Here is a 25,129-nt window from a genome sequence, read left to right on the forward strand (position 1 = left end):
AGAAAGTGTTAATTGTATTTCAGAATAGCATAACCAACAGTTTCCTATATTCATAATTCTAATATACATAGGATTATGAATAATTCTTTTGAACTATCGTACTGTAAGTACCTTACTTTAAAAATTGCAGTACACATACAGTAGTTTGTAATTCACTGTTTTTCAATGGTATAATTATATTTATTTATTGATATTGACAAAATAAATTGTAAAATACCGGAAAGTCAAAAACAAAATGACGCCTAATAAACTCGTTATTTCAAACTTATGATAGACAATTACATAGTTTCCATGACAAAAATGTATGATTGAGTTATCTGAAAATACAGTTGACAAATCTGAAATACAAGTGATACTTTCTTAAATACAACTGGCGAATCTGAAATACAAACGATTGTTCCTGAAATACAATTGAATCTGAAATACAAATGATGCTTTCTGAAATACAATTGATTAATTTGAAATACAAATGCTTTCTAAAATACCAATGATTGTTTCTGAAATACTATTGACGAATATGAAATATAAATGATGCTTTCTGAAATACAATTGAGGGGTTGGGTGCAAGAAAGGCACTTATCTCAAGTGCAAGTTTGGAAAAAATTGATATTGAAAATTCAAACCGTAATAAATGTGATCTATGCACGCCCTTACATTTTGGGTACTCCTGACCTCTATGATCACAGTATTGAACTACAACTTGGTGATCATATGCATAACAGATCAGAGAACACAATAAAGCGTTTTACTCAAAAGGGGCACATCCTCTAAAATGCCCTTCTTACACCCAACCCTTCAATTGATTAATTTGAAATACAAATGATGCTTTCTAAAATACAATTGGCGAATCTGAAATACAAATGATATTTTCTGAAATACTGTATATCTGGAAAAGATGTAGTGATTTTCGTACGATCTTTGAACTTTGCCACATATTTTATTTAAGAAACTTACACATAACGCTATTTTGACTACATTGCACGAGAAGCTGCAATCATATTGTCGGTATCTTCTCTACTGCCTTCATTTCGAGTCTGAGTATGACTATAAACTGTTTATAACTCCCTTGAAATGTGTACAAACTTCTTGTCTAATATTTTGTTAACTTCACGTCTGTGATTAATAAGGAAAAAAGAAAAAGTTTATTAGCCTACTTTGAAGTGATAACGCTGTTACAATATGGTGTTTCAGAAGCTTGGGAAACCAAATTTTTATAGCTCTCGTCTGATGACGTATTACGTTTGAGGTGACCTAAAATAATTCTTTTGTCCGTACCGCTCGAAGCCCAGTACACCTGCAAAAATTAATTACAACCGTATTTAATGAAATCTCGTGTTGTAATAAATGAAGAACCATTGTTACAACGTTAGTATAATCTTTCTATTCCCATTATTACAAGAGAGATACATTTAGAAAATAAATTATACTAGTTACATGGATATAAGCAGTATGTTGCTAATTAAATGTTACGAATAGTAGGCAAATTAGATCAAATTTATATAGGTACAATACTAGGCATTACAAAAGCAGATGAGTTATTAAGTAGCATAATGCAAATGGAACTTTCTCCTCGACGGATTTTCCCACCGTTGCAATTCTTTGACTGAACAGCAAGCACGTTTTCATTCCATTGCCTGAATCATGTGCGTCAAATCATACTATGTGAATGGAGCTTCGAAATTTGCATGTTTTAAATCAGTAACGTACAATCGCTTCTTCTTTCATTCATCTGAATTTAAAAATAGTTATTGGAATGAAACTTGCAAGTTCAGACATGTTTCCAAATTGCGTTATTTTAGAACAGTTATACACGTGAAGTATATTTTAGCGGACACACTACGATTCTTTAGCGAAAATCAAAATACTCTGTCTATATAAATTTTCAATCATGCATTTTTTTTCTCAGAAATATGGATTAAATTTGAGGTCATGACAAAAACGTAAATTTACTGACGCTTCATTTAGGAGTGTAAAACTCTAGTGATGCTCTTAGCATTGATGATTAAAATTGTTGGCTTATGGTAGTAGAATTGCGGATTCAATTAATTCTTCCCTCACATGCACGTTTTTCTTTTTAATTCCTACTGTAAGACATTTTGTTTTTGTCATCGCCTACTCGATCGCATCCATGCATCCGATGGTTGCTTATACTGCCTGCTCATTCAATGGTCAAACATGTAACCAAATACCTTACTATAATAATACCGGACAGCTGTATACTAGCAGCATTGGAGTGAGTGCGAAATATCGCGGATCTGACATCTAACGGAGAAGGATGGAATTACGTCCACATATACAAATATTAACAGCGAGATTCGGAATTATATATGAAACCCTTACGAAATGTGAATAATATTTAATGTAAAATTATTATCTTTTATCAAAGCTGCATATTATGAGAAATATAGCATACTTCATATTACTTTCCGTAATTAATTGTTACGTATTTTTTCTTTGGTTTACCGAGACAAAATCAAACTGATATTAGGAATGAATTTACAGTAATGTTTTATAAACGCATTGCTGACAACTGCAAAGATAAAATTGATAGTAATCTGATGCTTGTAATAATTAGTAAAGGCATGTGGACAACAGTAAAACTTAATTTGATAAAACCTTAAAATCCAATACTTTTTAACTTCTATTCATTTATTAGGTCTAAATAAAAAACTAATTTGTATTTTTCTATCAACAAAAAGACGAAGGAATTAGGCCTACTAAAGAATGTTGTTGCCTCACGTTTTATGAACTGTCGGAAATCGAAAGTACGATTTGGAGCAATTTGTAATGCTGCAATTGTCACAATTATAGAGAGCACACATACACCCTGACATTTTAACACAGCATTAATTAATAAAACTATTAACTAGCCCAGCAACAATATACATTACAGTTGATTACAGCTTGTTTCGCGAGTATCTCCATCCCGGCAGGTAGGTAGCAGCACCAGCTTCGTTCGCGCGCAAAACTGCTAGCTTCCGGTACTATTATAATAAGGTATTTGATGTAACATGAATAGAAAAAAATTGTCGTTACATGGCAGCTCCTAACGGCTAGTGAAATCGCTTGTGTATATAGGTCCTATGCTTTATGTTTGTAGCATAATATTACTTTGTTTCGCAGCTCTAATAGCTTCCTCTTCCCATTCATTAATCCATTATATTATTTGCTCTTGAAAGAACAAGAGAACCGGAAAACTTTTTCTGTGTGGAACTTCCTTACTTTACTAACAGTAAGTAGAGGTTTCACGATTTTATCTACAAGAGTTTCTGACACAAGTTTCTGATGGTTGTTATTCCTAACACACTTTAATGTCACACTGGCACGAAATAGATAAAACTTTTTTTTTTTTAGTTTGGAGCAGACATCGGATGAACTTATATTTGGTGCTGCCACCTACCATTTCAGCAAAACCATTGTTAGAATGGTCTTATGAACAGCAGTCATCGGATACGTTCAAGCAGGCGGTGGTTTTTGTTTCTCAGTGTAAAGTTTTCAGTAAACGCTTTGCCTAAGTATTACAAAAAATTAGAAAACGTTTTGAACGCAACATTTATCACTGTACTCTTGCTTCAATGACAACATAAATTAATATTTCTCAGATCTTATTTCGTAGGCTGGATAAGAATCATATTTCAGAAGGGCCAGTGTGATTTTTCTAACTATAAATTAATTTTTAAGTTGAATCAAATGAGATTAAGAGTATTTAAATTTAGGCTATTCACATATACCAGATGAATCATCTGCCCCTTATTTATACGTAGTTATGCAATCCTGCATATTCATAGTAAATTTCGTAAACACAGTAGGTCTACTCCTAAATGCAAAGGGAAGTAGGCTAATGTGCATGTCATACTAGATTAGGTTATAATGGCGTATAGTTAGGAATGATTTGTGAGTTTAGATCTTCTAATATAAAGGTACATATTATTTAATACTCTTGTTTTAATGTGGTAACCTCGAAATATTCCATAAAATATTCCATACATTTTCTCCTTATCGTTTCTACGTCAACGGAATCTTAAATGTACTTCAAAACGAGGCCAGTACTTCGAGTATTTATTATAAAATGGATGTGGTTTCAACACTAACACCTTAAATGTTTATAAATAAATAAACATAATGAGTTTTAACTTGTCAGTATAACTTGACCTGTCATAGGTGCTTATCTCACAAACATTTTAAAGTGACGAAACTGTAAAATATCAACCGGTGCTAAATTTTACTTGATAACGAAATAAATTGCAGAGTCGTCTATTATGAATTAAGGAGGTATATAAATTTCACAACCAGCCTTGCGTAGAAATCTCCTAGAACAATATCACAATTTTGTGGGCATGCTGTAAATACAACATTGCATGAAACTTAATAATAAGGGACAAGTGAATAATTCTGTATAAAATCTATGATTTCATCCGTATTTTAATTTTAAAGAAATTAACGACACCTGACATTAAACCTCTGTCCACTGCTCCATAAATCTAAATGACAGCCATTAGCCCAAGTAGCTAAGGTGAAGACTCCGGCTTAGTTAAAGTTGTTGTTGTTTAGTCAATTGTCCGAAGACAGGTCTGAACCTCACAAGTGATACCAAGAAGACACCACTTATGAGACAACTAGGCCAGGAGATAATGGGGTAGGGTGGGCAGTTCCTTTCCCCCTCCATTGCATACACCGCCCACTAGCTACATATTACACTAGTCAGACTAGAGATGCTCACAAACAACTGTTCTTCCTCTGACACATCGTAAAGTGAGATGTGCTGCTTGATAGCCTAATAGATATACATGTCAGCCAAAACCTCAATCAGATGATAAATGGACATCGCTTAAATGTAGACCAATTTACATTAAACTATTACAATATTGCAACAGTAACTAACTTTTCAGTCTCTTAGGCGGTAAAAAATATGGAAAATTAGATATTTATTTTCAGGAACTCGTGAGAAATGTTATCAAGGGAAATTGTTATATTATCGAAATAAATTTTAATAAACAGGCCAAAGAATTTTAAAAAGGCAGGTTGTTAATAAGGGCACAGCTTAATGTAATCATCTGCTGTATATTCTATCCTTACCATATGTTAGTAACAGGGTAGTCAGTCCAACAATTGAGTAGGTGAAAATTCCGAGGTGTCAGAAGATCAATAGCATGGCTTTAATCTTGTTCGTGCATTAAATTGAACGATCGTGATCTTGCAGATAAATGCCCTGAGCATTGGGCACTAGTAAATTGAATATATTAGTCGAATGCATTACTCTAATGATCGTGCCCCTTTCCACCCCAATCCCTCTAAATATCGGTGGATTGACGTGATTTAATGTAACCTCTGATTGATTTTATTCTCACTTGCAGTCAAGTCTTGATATTAGAGAATTCCAACACGTATTGCGATAGTGTTTTGTTACTACTCGCAATCTAGTAACGGCCAGCAAGACGAAATTGCCGACCGACTATAAATTACATAGTATGAATGGACAACGTATGTCCGACATGTAGAAATATAGATTTGATCATTAATTATAATTAGGAAAGATTCCATCTTGTAAGTCTCCTTCTCCTTAAAAAATAATGGAGAATTCATATTATTGATTTATTGAAAGAAGTAATTGATTTCAGTTTTGCTTTCATTAAAAAATTATTGATGCAGAAGAATTGCAATACGGCATGAGATAGTGTTTTGTTAGCAAACACGGCTTATGGTAGGGTTTTGTTATCACTTCTCTGAAACAGATTTGGATATTGTTTTGTTATCCTTATCAGTAGACCTCGGAATTTAAGCATGAAAAATTGACGTTTTAGGCATCTAAAATAGATTACAAAATGATGTAATTAGGCACTATTCTTTAATTTTAGGCAGAAAAAGTTTTTATTTTTTATATCTAAAATAGGCCACAAAACGATTAGACAGAGTTATGCATGAAAATAAGTGTTTTTTTTTTTTTTCATTTTTATCTGTCTGACTTTAGTATCACTTGTTATTTGTTTTCATAATTAGTAGCACAATATATTATAACAGTCTAGTATATAAAGTCACGAAGCTCAGTACGTAGTAAATATGCATCCGTAGATAGTTGCTAACCACTAGGATCGCTAATATCGCCTCATTACAGACAATGCGAAATAGAACGGCACAGTGTATTGTTCCTAGCACCCTCACAACTCAAGCTTCGTGACTGTATATACTAGACTGTGAAATTATCAAGACTTTCTCCAAATTTTCAACATTTCGGCTATGTCTTTTATCTCTTAAAATCATTTCATTTAAAATTATTCTGCGTTTAATTTCCTCCCGAGTGTCATTTATATTTGTTACTGTTGCTCCAAGATATTTGAATTTTTCCACATCTAAACTTTTATAACTCCAAAGAAAAAAAGGTCTACGATTTTACATTTCTTAAAGTAGACTTAGGCTAATTTGTGACCGGGTGTTAGCCTTAAATAATATGAGAACAACACTGAAAAATAATAAATTATTTACCGGCTTGCCTACCGTAACAAATAAAATGTCTAATTATTACCTGTTTGTTACATAAACAACAAAGAATTATTTTCTCGTCGTAAATAAGTTCATTATAATCCGTTTTCGAATACTTGTCTTTCGGCATTGTTTCTCTTCACACTGCTATGCAATGCAACTAATATAATACAGGATATGAACACTAAAACATACACACACAGAAGAAAACTAGAAATGAAATTTACTCTATGTATTGCTCATTGTCGTTGATGCATTTAGAACGGTTGGTATAATTAAAATATTAATCAGAAACATATCAATTTTTGGCGGCCAGCCGTAAATAGTTAACTTTCCACTGTTGACACGAATTCGCTTGTAGTCTTCGCACGACAATGTGGTGTCATTCCGTGCGTGAGAAAAAATTTTAAGTAAATAATTTTTAAGTAAACTATAATAGTAATTCTTAAAAGTTCTTGAAATTCTTAAAAAAAAAAAAAAAAACATTAAACATAGGCCCGTATTCATAGACATTCTTAGCGCGGGCTTCCGGTGGATGATCAGCGAACTAACGTTTTCCGTATTCATAAACAAGTGTTAGCGATATGATATGATATGAATCCCGTACAAGTAACCAGTCGATAGCCGGGGCTAGTTTAGCACTCTCGTAGCGCGGGCTAGCGAAATGTCTATGAATAGCACCCTACTTGTTAGGCAGGTTTAGGCACAAAGGGAAGAAATAGGCACTCACCTCATTTTAGGTAGCGGTAATTTTAGACACTATAAAACTGCGCCCAATGAGTATAATTTTTCATAAATTGCACATTTTCCGAGACCTACTTATCAGACAGGGATTGGGATAGTGTTTTGTTAATAAATTCTAATTACCGAAGTGTTTTGTACCAGCCAAGTAAATGTCTGTAAAGAAGAAGTACCGATGTGAGAACTTACGTAGTATATAGGCTTATTTTGTAGAAAAATCGATTTGGTAATTTCAACAAAAAAAATCTTATCGTTTTGTTCTTAGTAACCATTTTACCTCAAGTAATTTTATTGAAATCTGGCTTGATTGATTACATTAAAGGCCAGACATTTTATTCTGAGTTAGATGTAAAAAAAATGAAAGAAGTATAATGATAGTGGTTTTATTTATTTCCTTTTTAGTGAAACATGAAATGGGATGGTGTTTTCATGGAGGTCACAGTCAAGTATCTTCTACAAGACGGAAATATTGATGGCATGTAACACTATATAATATGATTGAATTTATAATGTATGCATGTTTAAATATATCAGTTTGGTTACTCTTTAAATTATGAATAAAACTAAAATTTGATCTTACACATCCTCTTAAAATGAAGGAGACTTAGCGCTAGTGATATAATGAAATTATATTTTTTTTGTTTTAACTTTTTCTTTCCTTAATACTAAAGAATTCGAATGCGGAATACGACATTGTTTTGTTACAGTTTGAAAGACGGAAATGCTGGTCATGTGTGAAATTATATAGCATGACTGAATTACACGTCGACGCATAAGAATGTCGTTTTATATATTGATTTAAATTAGAAAAAACACATATTTGTGTTATAAATGGTTCATAGTGAAAGTTATAAGGAAACTGAGGTGGCGGGGGTTTCTGGAATGACTTGTTTCAGAGTTCTTGACGAAAGAGTTGAGCTGATAAAAGAAATGTCGATTTATTAGATATAGAATTAAAGACGGAATGGAGTAACGTAATGGGTTGAAAGAGTGAAAGTTTGGTCATACCGAAGCCTTGCGGCTAACGAACGTTTCTAGTACTTGAAATTGGTTTAATCGGGATTTTCACTAGGGCAGCGTTCAGTAAACAAATTATTCAGAGGCATTTATGAGTGAATGTACATTGCTTGGGGCGTGCTCACACGTAATGTAAGACTATACTACATCAGTATTTTTATATAAATTTGTACAGAGCGGGCACACAAGATTAATAATTTAAATGGTAAAAAAATTTCAGGTTTGGTGTTAAGAAACCGAAGGGAATGTTTCTTCGCTCATTTTACATGTATTTAATTCAACATGGGTACCTACGTACAAAGTTGTATAGTTAGTTACATACATAAGAGTTTTTTAAATCAAGGGGTTCTTTTATCTATTATACTCCAATTTTACAGAGAACCCTATTTTACCTGAGATAGGTATTTTAGAGTTATAAATACATAATAATAATAATAATAATAATAATAATAATAATAATAATAATATGATATTGATTAATGAAGTCTCCTATTGAATTAATCTTACGTTTCAATTATGGAATTATTACAATTTTACAAATCTATAAATTCAGAAAATCTCTACAAAGTTTTATAATTTATACACATGAATGAATGAAATGCAGTGAGATGAAATTAAATACTAAAATACAATCTTATATTTCAATTAACAAGTTTCATTAAGTGTATACTATATTATAACCTAAGCAAATAACTAATTCTAATATTCACTAGAATGTAGTTTAAATTTCTATGAGTTGATATCTCTGAAGACGTTACACAGTTTTCTGTTAAACAATGTTGTTACAAGCAGTTTCTAAATTTTATACAACACATTTATCGTGAATCTATTTTAGATTATTATCCTAATTTATTTCTATCAACTGTTAATTTAAATATTTATAGCAAAATATATAAAAACTATAGAAAGAAAGTAATAATAATTCAGTGGATATATACTAATTTTATCATGTGTTCAGATTACAATTTTGTGAACGTAATTTACATATCTCATAAAATCTTGATAACAGCATTTATTTCGGAACACTTGTATTGGTGGGGAGTGCTTGATATCGCTCCTGTCTAATCGACAAACTAGTTCAAATTTGTGACACTCAAATAACAAATGTTGGACTGTTTGCAGGGAGTCATCACATGCACAAATAATTTCACCTTCTATTTCTATCAGTAACAAATATAAATGTTACTCGGAAAGAAATTAAACACAGAATAAATATGGGAAATGCCTGTTATTATTCGGTTGAGAAACTTTTATCATCCAGTCTGCTGTCAAAAAATCTGAAAGTTAGAATTTATAAAACAGTTATATTACCGGTTGTTCTTTATGGTTGTGAAACTTGGACTCTCACTTTGAGAGAGGAACATAGGTTAAGGGTGTTTGAGAATAAGGTGCTTAGGAAAATATTTGGGGCTAAGAGGGATGAAGTTACAGGAGAATGGAGAAAGTTACACAACGCAGAACTGCACGCATTGTATTCTTCACCTGACATAATTAGGAACATTAAATCCAGACGTTTGAGATGGGCAGGGCATGTAGCACGTATGGGCGAATCCAGAAATGCATATAGAGTGTTAGTTGGGAGGCCGGAGGAAAAAAGAACTTTAGGGAGGCCGAAACGTAGATGGGAAGATAATATTAAAATGGATTTGAGGGAGGTGAGATATGATGATAGAGACTGGATTAATCTTGCTCAGGATAGGGACCAATGGCGGGCTTATGTGAGGGCGGCAATGAACATCCGGGTTCCTTAAAAGCCAGTAAGTAAGTATTTCTATCTTGAACCTTTAGAAATAGCTACCAAACTTGCCATGTCCAGATAAGAACTGAGTAAGAACAAAGTTTGGTTGCATTAACTTAGAATTTACTCTATCGTAAATCGTAGGGAACACATCAGCACGCTCGTTTCCATTTTAAGGGATTTCTCGAAAGTACTCCAGTTCTAAGAAAAAGAAAACTCCATGGCATAACACTCACAGAAGAAATCACACTGCCAACAATCAACGACTTCAATACCTGAACCAGTTTGTCAGTGATCTAGAATTGATTGTAGTTCACCATTAAAAGATTTTAAATCAATAATAGTGTTCATCCAATATTTGAAATGCTATTTATAAATAATCAGTTTTTTTTCTTTATTTGTGATTGACTGTGGTTTGGACATCATTTAAAAATTCTCTCATCTTAACACGAACAAATCCTTTACAGAATGTATCCGGAAATCGATATTAAATTAATAATAATATAGTGCATATTTATAGCTTAAAGGCCCATTCACAATGAAAATTAAACATAAACATAACGTAAGCATAAAACCTTGTGTCCATGTTATTTAATGAAAGCATTCACAATGAATTACATAAGCATAAACTTAATCTTAATCATAAGACGTTAACATGAAATTTTGCAAACTCCAAACTTTCATGCTTATGTTTATGCTATTTGGAAACAGTACACAAGCGGAAAGCGTGTTTTCACTTTTTGTTTACATCTCATGGGCTTTGCCTACAAGCAATATTTTGATCTATTGGCCGTGATGATAGCTAGGCGCGCAACATGGAATCATATGACGAAAAGTTGATTATTTTATACCAAGAAAACCCTTGTCTATACGACAAAAAACATTAAACATACAAAGATATTACATTAAAAGAGAATGTATGGAAAAAAATAGCACAGGAAATGATTTCTGAAGGTAGGTATTAGTTAAATCATTTTATAGCTAACATTATTTTATAGTTCAAAGTATTGGTGTTTCAAAATATATTAGTATGTGAATGTAGTTATAAAAGTCCCCCTGTTGTATTCTTCTCTAATTCAATGGATGAATCCACCATCGTTTTTTACATCTCCGTTTCTTTGATTTCAAGTATTGAAAGCCATATACTGATGCCATTGTAGTTATTAGAAACATAAATTGAATAGCTACATCGTCAGTCATTGTGCAATTCTCCATTTTTATGTAATAGATTCTGTAGTTTTGTTGATTCGGTATGTTTGTTTCCACACACGTGTTATGTTTACGTTATGTTTAATTTTCATTGTGAATGGGCCTTGGCTACTTAAGTTTGTGGCATATGTTTATGTGCTTATGTTAATGTTTACGTTATGTTTAATTTTCATTGTGAATGGGCCTTAAGAATTTTTAATTCTACCACGTGTAGAAGCGAATTTTAAATGAAACTGTATATGTTTCTTCGTCAATGTCACAGGAAAGCATTTTAGATAAAAGATTTTAAAAATTTCAGAACTGTAATTTACATTTCTCATTTGTTTTGTTTTAACTCATGTAAAACAATGAGTATGAGACTAAATTGTTCCACTGGAATTGGAGACGCTTGAAAAGAATACACCAAAGACAATACAGTGGAAAATATTCTGCGGATATACGAGCGACAATTTAATTTTGAAATGGAAGACCACAATGCTTGATGAAAGAGCATTAACGAATCCATTGAGGGATAGAAGATACGTACAGCTAACTGGCGTTGTAGATTTGTAGAGCATTGAATATGTTGCATTGTCTTTTGTTTTCGTAATCTTCTCTTTAATATCAGTAATGAAGAATATAGTGTGTCGTTAAAAATATTATAAGTGATCTCTGACTATATGGAAAGTTTGCATTGCTCATTACGTACATTCTTTGATATCATGTAAATGCTGTCCGAAAATTTTCTTGAACTCAAACATGAAGGTGTCGTTTTATATGGCAAAGTTCATCGAACCATCCGGTAGCTATTAATAGTTTCATAAATTTATGTTTCAACATATATTTTGTGCTTGTTACCATTTTATCTTTATATTTTATTTATTAGACATGTATATTTATTAGACATATTGTTTGTTGACTTCGTTACCATCATTTATTTGAACCATTGATCCTTAAAATGTTTAGAGACCAGGTTCATAAAAAAGAAAGCAGTAGATGGTTTCTAGGAACAGATATTACATGTAATTTCTCAAAATCATAAACACCTTTCACCATACAGAAGCTATCTTTTACCAGATGTGTTTGTTTCTTCTTGTCGAATAGACCTACTTTTCCAGTTGTTATGGTGTTTATTGGCGATGCTCTATGAATCGCAAATAGACCTGACACCAAGTTCATGTTCTCACATGTACTACTAATCTCTACGACCCAACTGGATGGAAAGTATGAAAATCAGTATCATATAATCTACTCACGTTTGTTATTTGATGTAGGCCTACTTTGTAGACTACCTAAAAATAATTAAGTTACTGTTATAAATTATTAATTCTATTCTAGAAGCTACGTGTTCGATTCATTTTGAGATATGATCTTTAAGTAGCGTGGAAGTCATTATTTTCTCTTTTATTTTCTAATCAATCAAGTTAGAGAAAGCATTTAACAATCATTGTACTCCACGTCAGTTATGGCTTATATGATCAACTCTTTAATCTGATCATGGCAGATGCTTTTAATTGTTTGACGACGCCGTGTTAGTTACACGATTATCTAGCGTCTAATGAATTAATGAGAGCGAGATAGAATTTTGGAGAGATGGATTCAGGATTCGTTACGCCATTACTAAATATTTATTTTAAAGTTAGAATAAACGTCGAAAAATACAATCAGATAATCACTTCGAGTGAGATAAAACGTCTTCCGGATATAGATTTGAAGAAATAAAGTTAGATTGAAGACAGTCACAATGATATTCTTTTTATGTAAACATTCAGTTATAATAGCAACGTTGTTTTTTTAAAGTTTTGGATTTGATATCAGTTGAGTGTAATCGGAACGGTGTTTGTAGTCAATTCAATTTGCGAAGAAGCTTCTCTGCTATCGGTACCGTTATAAGGTTTCGTTATGCATTTTGAGCTTCTTTCAGAACACTGTATCCAAATTTAGAGAAACTTGTTTATATGGTTGCGAAGACATGAGGAACACCTCCGGTGGCAAAATACACTGTCTAGTAGTGGAATTCAGCCTAATGTCGTTCAGAAAATACCAATTTAAAGAGCAATGGGAAATGCGCGTATGAGTTCTATGTTCGGTTCTACATACATACATATGTGAGCAAACATTCTCGAAAATTAACTTCACTTAGAACGATCGTCTCTTTAAATTGACAGACCACAGATAGATCTAATTTCCCTCCTCAGGCTTTAGGCCTGTACATTTTCAGTGTAGCCTAATATAACGAAACTGGTGAATCCAGACATACAGTAGATATGATGCACGTTGTAGTTGAAACTAAGTTAATTACAATAATGATTTTTCTTTACATTCACATGAGAAATTAGATATGTTTTAGTTTTTAATATGAGATCAATGTAGTCAATTTTATTTAAAATTGAGGATATGTACTTAAATACTTTTCAAAATGTGAATGATTTAATTTTTACATACAATCTTATATACAGGCCTAAATACAATACAAGAATAAGGTATTTAATGTGTTTTTATAGCAATAATGTTTTGAAAAGGAGTAGAGCCTACTTAAGTAATTTTTTCATGACTGATATTTCCGTAATCGGCTAAGACTAAAACAAGAATATTTTTTGTTTAAAGTAGTATTATTAGTTAATTTTAACCAATTGAATTTAAAAAAGAAATTGTACATTTAAGTACTTACAATTTTTTTTACATATAGACGTGTTGTGTTTGTTTATATACCATGAGACATGTAATGCATTTAATTCGAATTTGTTGATTAAGTTCAAGTGTTGTAATTATTGCGTTCGGAAATACTTTCGTTATTTTGTTCATGAGCACCAGACTTTTTTAATCCGCCACAAGGTTGCGGACGGATTACGCAGACGTCATTCAACGCCGATAGACTTTGGAAGGGGAACCAATGCTTTCCCCATGCTTCCACTCCTCTCTCTCTTTCCCAGTTCTGCATCTCTGGTCCAGATGTTCTGAGTCTCATAAAATTTATATAAGAAGTGAAGAAATGAATTTATAAATTCAGCAGCATTTTTATAAGTTTGATTTCTTGAGTTTCAGACCCATATAACCGTATTATTGTATCCTTTCTCCTTTTTAACGCGTTTTTCTATCTATTAACTAAAGGTTTTAATTTTGGTAATGCTATTCAGAGCAGCGTAAATCTAATATGATTTTTAAACGAAGGAAAGGAACAACGGTTTCTAAACAGAATTAATTGCGTGACAGTTACATCGGTTGTGGCCTTGCAGAAAATCTCTCTTACGTTGATATACGTAACAGCCAACGCAATTAAGAATGCGTCGCTGTACGTCGACATTGAAAAAATCTGTAGACACGACGTATGTTAAGCATGAGAGAGTAAACAAGGAGGCTTGGCAACTGTAGCTAATAAATAAACAAGCAGTTGCGGAATTTAATACTTTCCAAGATATCTTGTTTCTATGACGGTAGCGAGTACAGGCTTGGGCAGAATCTCAGCCACTGGTAATTGACTGCCATTCATATCGGGAAAGTTAATCCGTTCTTTGTAGATATGCTGTCCATTCTTTAAGATAGGTTAAGTGCCTTTCTTCTCCGTACCCGCCTTCGTTGCTTTAAATGGAAGGAAGAACTAATGCTGGTTTTTCAGGATTATATTTCGAACAATGAGTAAAGCTGCGAATCTTCGTAAATTTACTGAATAGTAGCTTCATTTTGATGAAATATCTAAACGTATCGAAGATAGGATTATGTAACGAAATATTTTCACTTCAGATATAATGTAGAATACAAGATCTTTCGTATACATTCTAGAAGCGTTGTGTGTTCTTTATTGAATCAACAAGAACTTTATTCATTGAAGATGAAACAACACAAGATGTTTCCAGATTAGGATGTGGACTTCATTAATGATGAAATCTAGAATATAAAACATTTTCAAAGTAGGGTATACAATGGACTTCTTTTATTAGTGATGAAAACAAAATGAAAGACGTTTTGAACTTCCTTTTAAAGGAAATAAAGGATGAGAGATGCATGAAATTTTTTTCATTGACGATGAAAATAGAAAACAAAATATTTTGAAAATGAGATGTAGAAACAATTTCTTGCACTGAAACTGGGAAGTACAATGGACTTTCTTCATTGATGATGAAAACAGAATACAAGTCGTTTCCCATTTGCTTTCAAGGTGGAATGCAAAACACAAGATGTTTCTGAATTTTTCCATTGGTGATGAAATATAGAACACAAGACATTACGAAACTATGTTGTACAATATACTTTTTCCATTCAAACTAGAATGTACAATGTACTTTCTCCATTGATGATGAAATACAGAGACTTTAGAAACTAGGATGTAAAGCGGGATTTTTCCATTGATGATGAAATAAAGAACACAAAGAATTTCGGTATTTCTCAATTGATGAAGAAATATAGAACGCAAGACTTTTCGAAACTAGGATGCACAATGGACGTTTTTCAATGATGTAAATAGAATACAAGACGTTTAGAACTTTTTTTATTGAAAGGTGAAATACAAAACACAAGACGTTTTTCCATTGTCCCATTGACTATGAAATACAGAACACAATACGTTTCGAAATAATTAGGGATTTTTCCAGTGATGATGAAAGCAAAATACAAGACGTTTAAGACTTTTCCCTTTGTATGTGAAATACAAAATACAAGACGTTTCAGACTTTTTCCTTTGAAGGTGAAATACAAAAAAACAAGACGTTTCTGAATTGTCCCATTGACAATGAAATATAGAACACAAGACGTTTTGAAATAATTAGGACTTTTTCCAGTCATGATGAAAACAAAATACAAGACGTTCCAGACTTTTTCCTTTGTATGTGAAATACAAAATACAAGACGTTTAAGACTTTTTCCTTTGAAGGTGAAATACAAAAAACAAGACGTTTCTGAATTGTCCCATTGACAATGAAATATAGAACACAAGACGTTTTGAAATAATTAGGACTTTTTCCAGTCATGATGAAAACAAAATACAAGACGTTTCAGACTTTTTCCATTGACATTGAAATATAGAACACAAGACGTTTTGAAATAATAAGGACTTTTTACAGTCATGATGAAAACAAAATACAAGACGTTTCAGACTTTTTTCCTTAGTATGAGAAATACAAAATACAAGACGTTTAAGACTTTTTCCTTTAAAGGTGAAATACAAAAAACAAGACGTTTCTGAATTGTCCCGTTGACAATGAAATATAGAACATAAGACGTTTTGAAATAATAAGGACTTTTTCCAGTCATGATGAAAACAAAATACAAGACGTTTCAGACTTTTTTCCTTAGTATGAGAAATACAAAATACAAGACGTTTAAGACTTTTTCCTTTAAGGGTGAAATACAAAAAACAAGACGTTTCTGAATTGTCCCGTTGACAATGAAATATAGAACACAAGACGTTTCGAAACTAAGATGTACAATTAACTTTTTCCAGTTATGATGGAAAGAATATACAAAAAGTTTCGGACTTTTTTCTTTGGAGGTGAAATGTAAAACAATACGTTTCTGAATGTTTCCACTGATGATGAAATATAAAACACAAGACATTTCGGAATTAGGTTGTATACAACATAAAATTTTCCCTCGATCGATGCAGGGGAAATGTACCCACTATTTTCTTGGCAGTCATATACGACATTTACCTGAGAGAAGCCTCTTTTCTGGCGAACGCTTTATATAACAACTAAATTTCCACATTGAAAGTTCCATTTATGCTATAATGGGCTTTTTCCAGTCATGATGAAAACAGAATACAACACGTTTCTGATTTTTTCTTTTGAAGGTGAAATATAAAACACGAGACGTTTCGGAATTTTAGAAACTATGATGTACAATAGACATTTTCCAGTCATGCTGGAAACATAACACAAGGTGAAATATAAAACACATGACGCTTCAGAACTTTTCCATTGACGATGAAATATGCGAGAATACAAGATATTCTTTTCTGCCAGTTTCGATGTGTTCGTTTGCACATGAAAAACAATTTATTGATATCGCATTGTTAAATTTCATGATCTTGTGTTATTGTCAATTTTTCTTTGTTAAATATCTTCTCTTTCGTTGAGATTATTCATTTCCAAATTTTGTAGCAGCCGTTATAAGTTACAGTTTATTATTATTATTATTATTATTATTATTATTATTATTATTATTATTATTGTTATTGTTATTGTTGCGAATAAGCCCATTTAGGACTACGCAGAGTACTTGGAGGCGTTTCTTTCTCCTTTTACCCATAGTTCTCTCGTTCTTTGACTGTGGACGTCTATTATTATTATTATTATTATTATTATTATTATTATTATTATTATTATTATTGTTGTTGCGAATAAGCCCATTTAGGACTACGCAGAGTACTTGGAGGCGTTTCTTTCTCCTTTTACCTATAGTTCTCTCGTTCTTTGACTGTGTACTTCTATTATTATTATTATTATTATTATTATTATTATTATTATTGTTGCGAATAAGCCCATTTAGGACTACGCAGAGTACTTGGAGGCGTTTCTTTCTCCTTTTACCCATAGTTCTCTCGTTCTTTGACTGTGTACTTCTATTATTATTATTATTATTATTATTATTATTATTATTATTATTATTATTATTGTTGCGAATAAGCCCATTTAGGACTACGCAGAGTACTTGGAGGCGTTTCTTTCTCCTTTTACCTATAGTTCTCTCGTTCTTTGACTGTGTACTTCTATTATTATTATTATTATTATTATTATTATTATTATTATTATTATTATTATTATTATTATAATTATTGCTATTGCGAATAAGCCCATTTAGGACTACGCAAAGTACTTGGAGGCGTTTCTTTCTCTCTCTTTTTGCCCATAGTTCTTCGTTCTTTGGCTGTGGACTTTTATTATTATTATTATTATTATTATTATTATTATTATTATTATTATTATTATTATTATTATTATTATTATTATTATTATTGTTATTGCTATTGCGAATAACCCCATTTAGGACTACGCAAAGTACTTGGAGGCGTTTCTTTCTCTCTCTTTTTGCCCATAGTTCTTCGTTCTTTGGCTGTGGACTTTTATTATTATTATTATTATTATTATTATTATTATTATTATTATTATTATTATACTCTACAAGTTCTTGAAATATTTTCTTAAATGCAATGAGTAAGATAAGAAAAAAAATTATTAATCAAATAAAACACTTATGCAACTTTGTGGATCGTGATTTGAAGCATCCTACTTGTAAGTGAAAGGGCACTGCTCACCTGAATGCTGGGTCCAGGGAGCATCCTGTTGACGGTGAGGATTCCCCTCTCGACGCCGTCGGCCAGCACGCATTGGCAGTGACTCCATACCGTGTTGGTAGCGTTGGGAGTGCACACCTGGCAAGCCCTGCAAAATAAGTGGGAGGATTAGCTCATACTGCCAGACCATTGCTATGTGCATACTGTCTCACCATTGATAGAAAAAATGGTGTACTTTCACATGGCAAGGAGTGTCGTCAGTAATTTAATATACGTTGACTCAATATTTCCGGATGAAATGGGATGTGGAAAAGGAAAGGTAGCGTCATGCATGGAAAGTTGCTGAAGACATAAAATATTTTGTTGGCACAAATATCATTCCCACGCTAAAGGAAGGAAGAATCTGTAAAGAGCTTTCCATTTATTTTAAAATTATATCAAATCTAAGCACGAGGCATTTCTCTCGGTAAAGTGGCAGAATATGGATTGAAGCCCACTTGAAGGCAGAACTTTTTACTTCGTCATGACTTCTTGAAAGGTTCAAGAGCTCACTTGGCTTGCTATGTAAATGAATGCTTAGTCTTCCCGGATGGAAGAAAGTGATGTTCATCACTAGAGCGCGGATGTTTGACAAAATGCCTTTCTTACTGGTTGGAAGTAAATCATTATTTTCATAGACATAAACGTGATTTGGAGTAAATCAAAGTGATAGGAACAATTTTATTTTGCCTATTTTGTCTTTTTAAGGTGTTTCTTACTATGTCAATAATAAATGCCTTTTCTTGTCATTTTAAAGCAATATTTCTTGTTTATTTGCAATTTTATAATTAATTGCAATGTAAGTAATGTACATGAAATTTAAATATATGAAACAATGACTCACTTTACTAACAACAGCAAATAAAAGTAAATTATTTCGAAACTTAATCTGCAAATAATCGTGCTTTAATACTATTGGTGTAACATGAATAATGATCGACAATCCACAGTTACTACTAATTCCACAATTTGGGACATCTGTCCGACATTTACAGCTGACCACTAGGATCCAGAATACAAAGCAGAGGTTAAATTAAAAATAAGATACAATATGATTTGCGGAGAGAATACACAACAATGATAAATTTAAAAATAAAGTACAATTTGATTTCGGAGAAACGCGAGATGAAAGTACAATTAAGTGTAATGAAATTAAGTAAAAAAATAATATTACGTAGTGTTATACAAGTGATTGTGTAAAATGGATAATGAATCTCTCAATTCCATTATACAAATCTTGTTAATATTCTCATTAGAAAATTTAAGAGAAAGGTGAATTGTTTTGGTTAACTTAAATGAAGTTCCCCTAGCGCCAAAAAGTAGTCCTTTCACTTCCCATGTATTAATATTCATTTTGTATCTCTCACTGAAGTGAGGAGTACATGGATTGTAAATGTCATGTCTTCACGATATCAACAATCAGCTTTATAATTTCAAATATTAAGCCCGTTCTCATAGAAATTTTCACGTAACATTTTCAATTGCTTGCTTTCATATTTTCAAATCTTACTGTTACAATTTTGTGCTACACGTGTTTATTATTGTAGGAGAAAGAAATTTTGAGTGAGGAACAGTCAGTTATCGTCGGGTGATAAAAGGTGTAAGATCGGTTAGCTAGAATGCCTAAATTTAGTAAACCATTGAAAAGTAAAGTCCAGCTTATGTCGGTGAATTTGGTGCCCATGTGTTTTCAACCAGTGGAACAGTTTCGTTATGTAAGGTTTGTGAAGAGACAGTTAATCACGAAGAAAAAGTATTTTATAAGTCAACATGTGTCAACCACGAAGTAAAAATTGAGTTATGTTGATATAATTTAAATTTATTGCTAAAATATATTGTGTCTTTTTAAAATTTATAAAGCATTTTTGAAAATGTATTGTGCCTTTTTTTTACGTTTTATTGCCTTTTTTGCCTGCCTATAAATGCCTTAATAAAATAATTGTAAGATATGAAAAAAAAAATGGAATATATATATATATATATATATATATATATATATATATATAAACAATTCAGTTTAATTCCTTATGGAAATTGCAGTCAACACTCGAAATAATAAATATAAATGTAAGACAAAAATGGAAAAAAAAAAAAAAAAAAAAAAAACACAATAAATACAAAAGAATATTATCCCCTAATTACCTTACTTGCGTTTAGTGTCAATACTACCCATTGCAACACTAGTAAATGACACTTCCCCTTATTTCCTCGGGTCCACACCTGTGGAGTAACGGTCAGCCCGTCTGGCCGCGAAACCAGGTGGCCCGGGTTCGAATCCCGGTCGGGGCAAGTTACCTGGTTGAGATTTTTTCAGGGGTTTTCCCCTCAACCCAATACGAGCAAATGCTGGATAACTTTCGGTGCTGGACCCCGGACTCATTTCACCGGCATTATCACCTTCATATTATTCAGACGCTAAATAACCTAGATGTTGATACAGGGTCGTAAAATAACCCAATAAAGAAGAATTTCCTCGGCCAGTTCCACCCTCAGCTGTCGAACTTTGATTTGTAGAGACATTCCCGAGCACAAACTTTGGCTTCTTCGGGTGAGTTAATTATGCATTTTATGACTTTTAAATTTTGTAAAACTCAATTTACTTTTGTGATTATTATTATTATTATTATTATTATTATTATTATTATTATTATTATTATTATTATTATTATTATTATTATTATTATTATGTTAGTAATTGAGAGTCCTATATATTTGCAACAAGGAAACAATACGACAAAAAATTGTATTGCGAAATTTTCCCTACTATATTATCTAAATGGCATGAACTACTCAATGTTTTCGCATAAAACTGACCACTAGTAAAGTTTAATATCTCTGTTAAGAGGTCCAATAATAAGCAGTCTGTGCAGTGATAAGTGAAACACCCATAGGAGACGTGCTCGACTGTGGACTCCCCGCCAGGCAGACCTCTTGTTTCTCGCGGCTAGTTCTCACGACAATCTCCCGCTACGTGCTACATAGTTGGAAGCATTTAACTGTTTTGTATTACTGGAACGTAAACCATTATGTCTGTCATTGCAAATTTATCATCAGCTATTTAGCATCACAATGGATAGCAGGTGGAGACTAAGAGATCTGTATCAGCATCCTGTTGATGCAGTCAACGGATATTCTAGATTTCTCGTGGGACTATGTACGAAAACAAATATTAAACAGTGTTACCAAACCCAGTCGGTGCAGCACAGTTTGCTAAATAAAAACTTTTAATAAATGTCTTATTTATTTATTTACTCTGGTGAGTTCCCATATGATGAAATGACAACATAAAAAGAGAATAACCACCAGAGCTTCGACTATCGAAAAGACATTTTTTGGTAACGACCGCTAGATGGAAGTACAGTTGTTCCATGCTCCATGCACGTGACTTCTTTTGCAGTCGCTAGATGGCATTGATCAAAGTGGTTGTCTTGAAAGTTTATTAGGCTGATCAATCCGTTATATGTAATCAGGAGGTAAGGCCATCAGGCTTTCTCTTCCACATCATCAGAAATGTAATAAACTATCGAAAACTTTAGCTTTACTGTAATAAAATATATTGTGGAATGGAAAGAATCTACTGGACAGATGAACGACTTTATTTCAGTCTAATTCCTTGGCCTGTCACTTTCGAGATTAGAAATATATTACAGGAGAACAAAATCACGACTCCTTGTTATGGATGTCAAGTCATATTGGTATTGTGACATACAGTTTACTGTATGTCCAATTCAATCTCCTTCTTCAAAAAGCATATGAAAAAACTCATTATACTAAAATATGAAAGTCACTGGATAAATTGCACAAAAGATTCTATGACAGAAATCTTGTCTTTTTTTATTTGGTTATTTAACGAAACTGCATCAACTACTAGGGATTTATTTTCTTTTATTTCTTCCTTTACTATAAAACAGTGATGCAACATAATCTATAACTTTGTGGCGACACGGTTCCTTAAGTTCTTTACAGGACGTACTAAATTTGGGCAGCATCATATTGAAGGCAATGAAAACTGCCCATGTGGAAATGATAATCGAACCGTGCAGCATATTCTGTTTTGCTGCTCCTTATTCTGGCGTGAAAGATTTGAAATAAACTCATTAGTAGTCACTACTGACTATATTGAAGATCGGTACCAAAGTGACGAGAAGACTTGGCTACCACGGATTCAGTGACCGTAGAAACAATTCGGAAACAAGACGAGCGGGAAAGAGGAAATGCACAGCCACCAATGCCCCTCTCTGACGTGTCAGGTATACTGTAGCCTACTACTGAATCTTTCGTGCAGTTACTCACATAATTTTGCGACTCAACCGCTACTGTTACGTGAACATGTGTTGCAATATTGACGACTACCATGATATTAGATTATTCCCTATTTAGTCCACTTCTACAAGGTAGACATAATCCACACACCGAATATATGAGTGATTATTGACTGCGCAATTGAATTTAAACTTTACTTAGACAACTTTGTTAATTTCTTCTTGTTTAATATCTATAAGATTTGGTCTGTGATAATTGAAATATGTAACATAGAATGAACGCCTCTAGCAAACACAGTATCAATACAGGAACTATAAATAATTATTTCTTGTAGTGATAATTTTATTGCAATAAAGTTTTCCATGGATTATTTCTTAGTTTTCTGTTTTCATAGTAACACGAGAAACGTTAGAGTTTGCAGAATAACCTTTCATGTCAAAATGTTACAATTTTTATTTTCTACATCTTGATTACACAACTTTTAACACTATATCATTTCGGAATACGTATTATAAGACTTTCTTGTGTTAAATTGTATCGTACCTTGTTAACATGTTTCGACCTATTATGGTTCATCCTCAGAACTGGTCGTTTTGGTCTTAGCGCCTCTTGTTTCGTTTCCTGTGAGGGTGTGTTTGTGTGGTGTAATGTGGAGTCAAAGAGTGTGTGTGTTCTGAAATTGAGTTGTGTGTTGAGAATTTCATTGGGGTGTGTTTTTGTGTGTCTGTATATTTCATATTGTTCTAGTGTGTAGGTTGAGTACAGACGCTTCAAATGAAAAATCACGAATTAAATCGTATGATGATGATTGAACTTGAGCGTTATAGTGTTGTTTCGATTTCGATTAAAAGTCCATTCATTTTGTTACTATTACATGTGATCATTTCCAAGTAAATTGTCTTGTAAATACTGAATCTGAACAAAATCCGATCGATAGTTAAATACAAATCGTTGTACAGAAAACAGCATGCACGAAACGACTTCGACGATATCTGGATTCTGACAACTGGCGAGTGGGTATAACTCAGAGGGAGTCGCGTTTCGCGTTTTGCTACTGATCAGGTTCGATTCTCGCTTAGATTGATTACCTGGTTGGATTTTTTCGAGGTTGTCCTTAACTGTAAGACAAATCTACGTAAAGATTAATTTTTTATTCTACAAAATATATCTGTTATGGTAACAATGGTTATTAGAGGAGAAAAATTCGCTCCGGCGCCGGGGATCGAACCCGGATCCTTAATTCTAGGTACCAAGTGCTCTAACCACTGAGCTATGCCGAAGTTCAATCCACAGCACCGGATCAAAGGGAAAAACACTAGCGGAGAGGGATTCGATCCGGGCTGTGGATTGAAATTCGGCGTAGCTCAGTGGTTAGAGCACTTGGTACGTGGAACCATGGATCCGTGTTCGATCCCCGGCTCTGGAAACGAATTTTTCTCCTCTAATAACCATCGTTAGACGAATGTCAAGTAATTTGTGGCAAATACTCTGCTTCATCTGGTCGAATAACATCTCACTATGAACAATTCCGCCGACGCTAAATAATCTAGTAGTTGATACAGCGTCGTTAAATAACCAACTAAAAATGTTACTGACAACTAGTATTTCCGCGAAGATCTCTAAATATATTTTTACAGCACCATAAAACTTTCTATAGTGAGAAAGTAGATGTAGGAAAACACGTCTTGAACGTTAGGAACCCCTGGATTTAGGTCTTAAGATTGATAACTGATTATTATGTTAGATTGCCACTGCTAACCTAGCAGAAATCAGACCGGGCAGTTGTTGCTTTTGATACCACACTCTTGTCTAGAAAGCTGCGGGATTGATTGCATTGACAAGAAAATAACAGTCTGATCGTAACGTGAAGCAGAGTAGCAAGTTTCATTATATGCGCATGCGTTGTTCCGTCCAAAAACAATCATCATAACCTGTCCATGCACCGAAGACAAATGGCAGCAGTATGACGACGCACAGTCTCCTCTTGCTTTCGGGGAGCGTTCAGTGAAATCTGCAGCCGCTTGCTCAGTAGGTGATTAATTAAGGAAGGGAAGAAGCTAGAAATTTTCTGTTGTTTAGGTTTTGTTTTGACATTCTCTCCTCAGAGTTTTTTGTTGCTATCTCGTCAGCACGCTCCCACCTAACCAGATGTAAATAAATCATTACCAGGAAAACAAGTGTTACAATTGTAGGCAGAGTGCAAGAAATTTTCGAACCTCTCCGTATCATATATCTTAATCAATCGTTTACCAACGATGTGACTCAATGGCAAGACACGTACGTACGTAATTAAATAAGCCTACACACACTGGATCTGCCTGTGGGTGAAATTCGTTTCTTTTTGTTGCGAAATTCTTAACTTAGTGATCTAAAAGAAAACTTGTTTATACGGGCTATTCAGGAGGAATGTAAAATACTTCAGGATAATTTAATTTGGG

General features: G+C 33.0%; 1 protein-coding gene across 1 annotated transcript in view; it reads right to left on the bottom strand.

Annotated features, from left to right (window-relative positions):
* stw (straw) overlaps positions 1 to 25,129 on the bottom strand; it is a 251,945-nt gene that overhangs the window by 14,594 nt on the left and 212,222 nt on the right. The window contains exon 3 of the mRNA XM_069819206.1: positions 18,411 to 18,537. Within this exon, the coding sequence (XP_069675307.1) occupies positions 18,411 to 18,537 (127 nt within the window). The remainder of the gene's footprint in view (positions 1 to 18,410; positions 18,538 to 25,129) is intronic.

Source organism: Periplaneta americana, chromosome 1 (genome assembly GCF_040183065.1).
Source record: "Periplaneta americana isolate PAMFEO1 chromosome 1, P.americana_PAMFEO1_priV1, whole genome shotgun sequence".
Lineage (NCBI taxonomy): Eukaryota > Metazoa > Arthropoda > Insecta > Blattodea > Blattidae > Periplaneta > Periplaneta americana.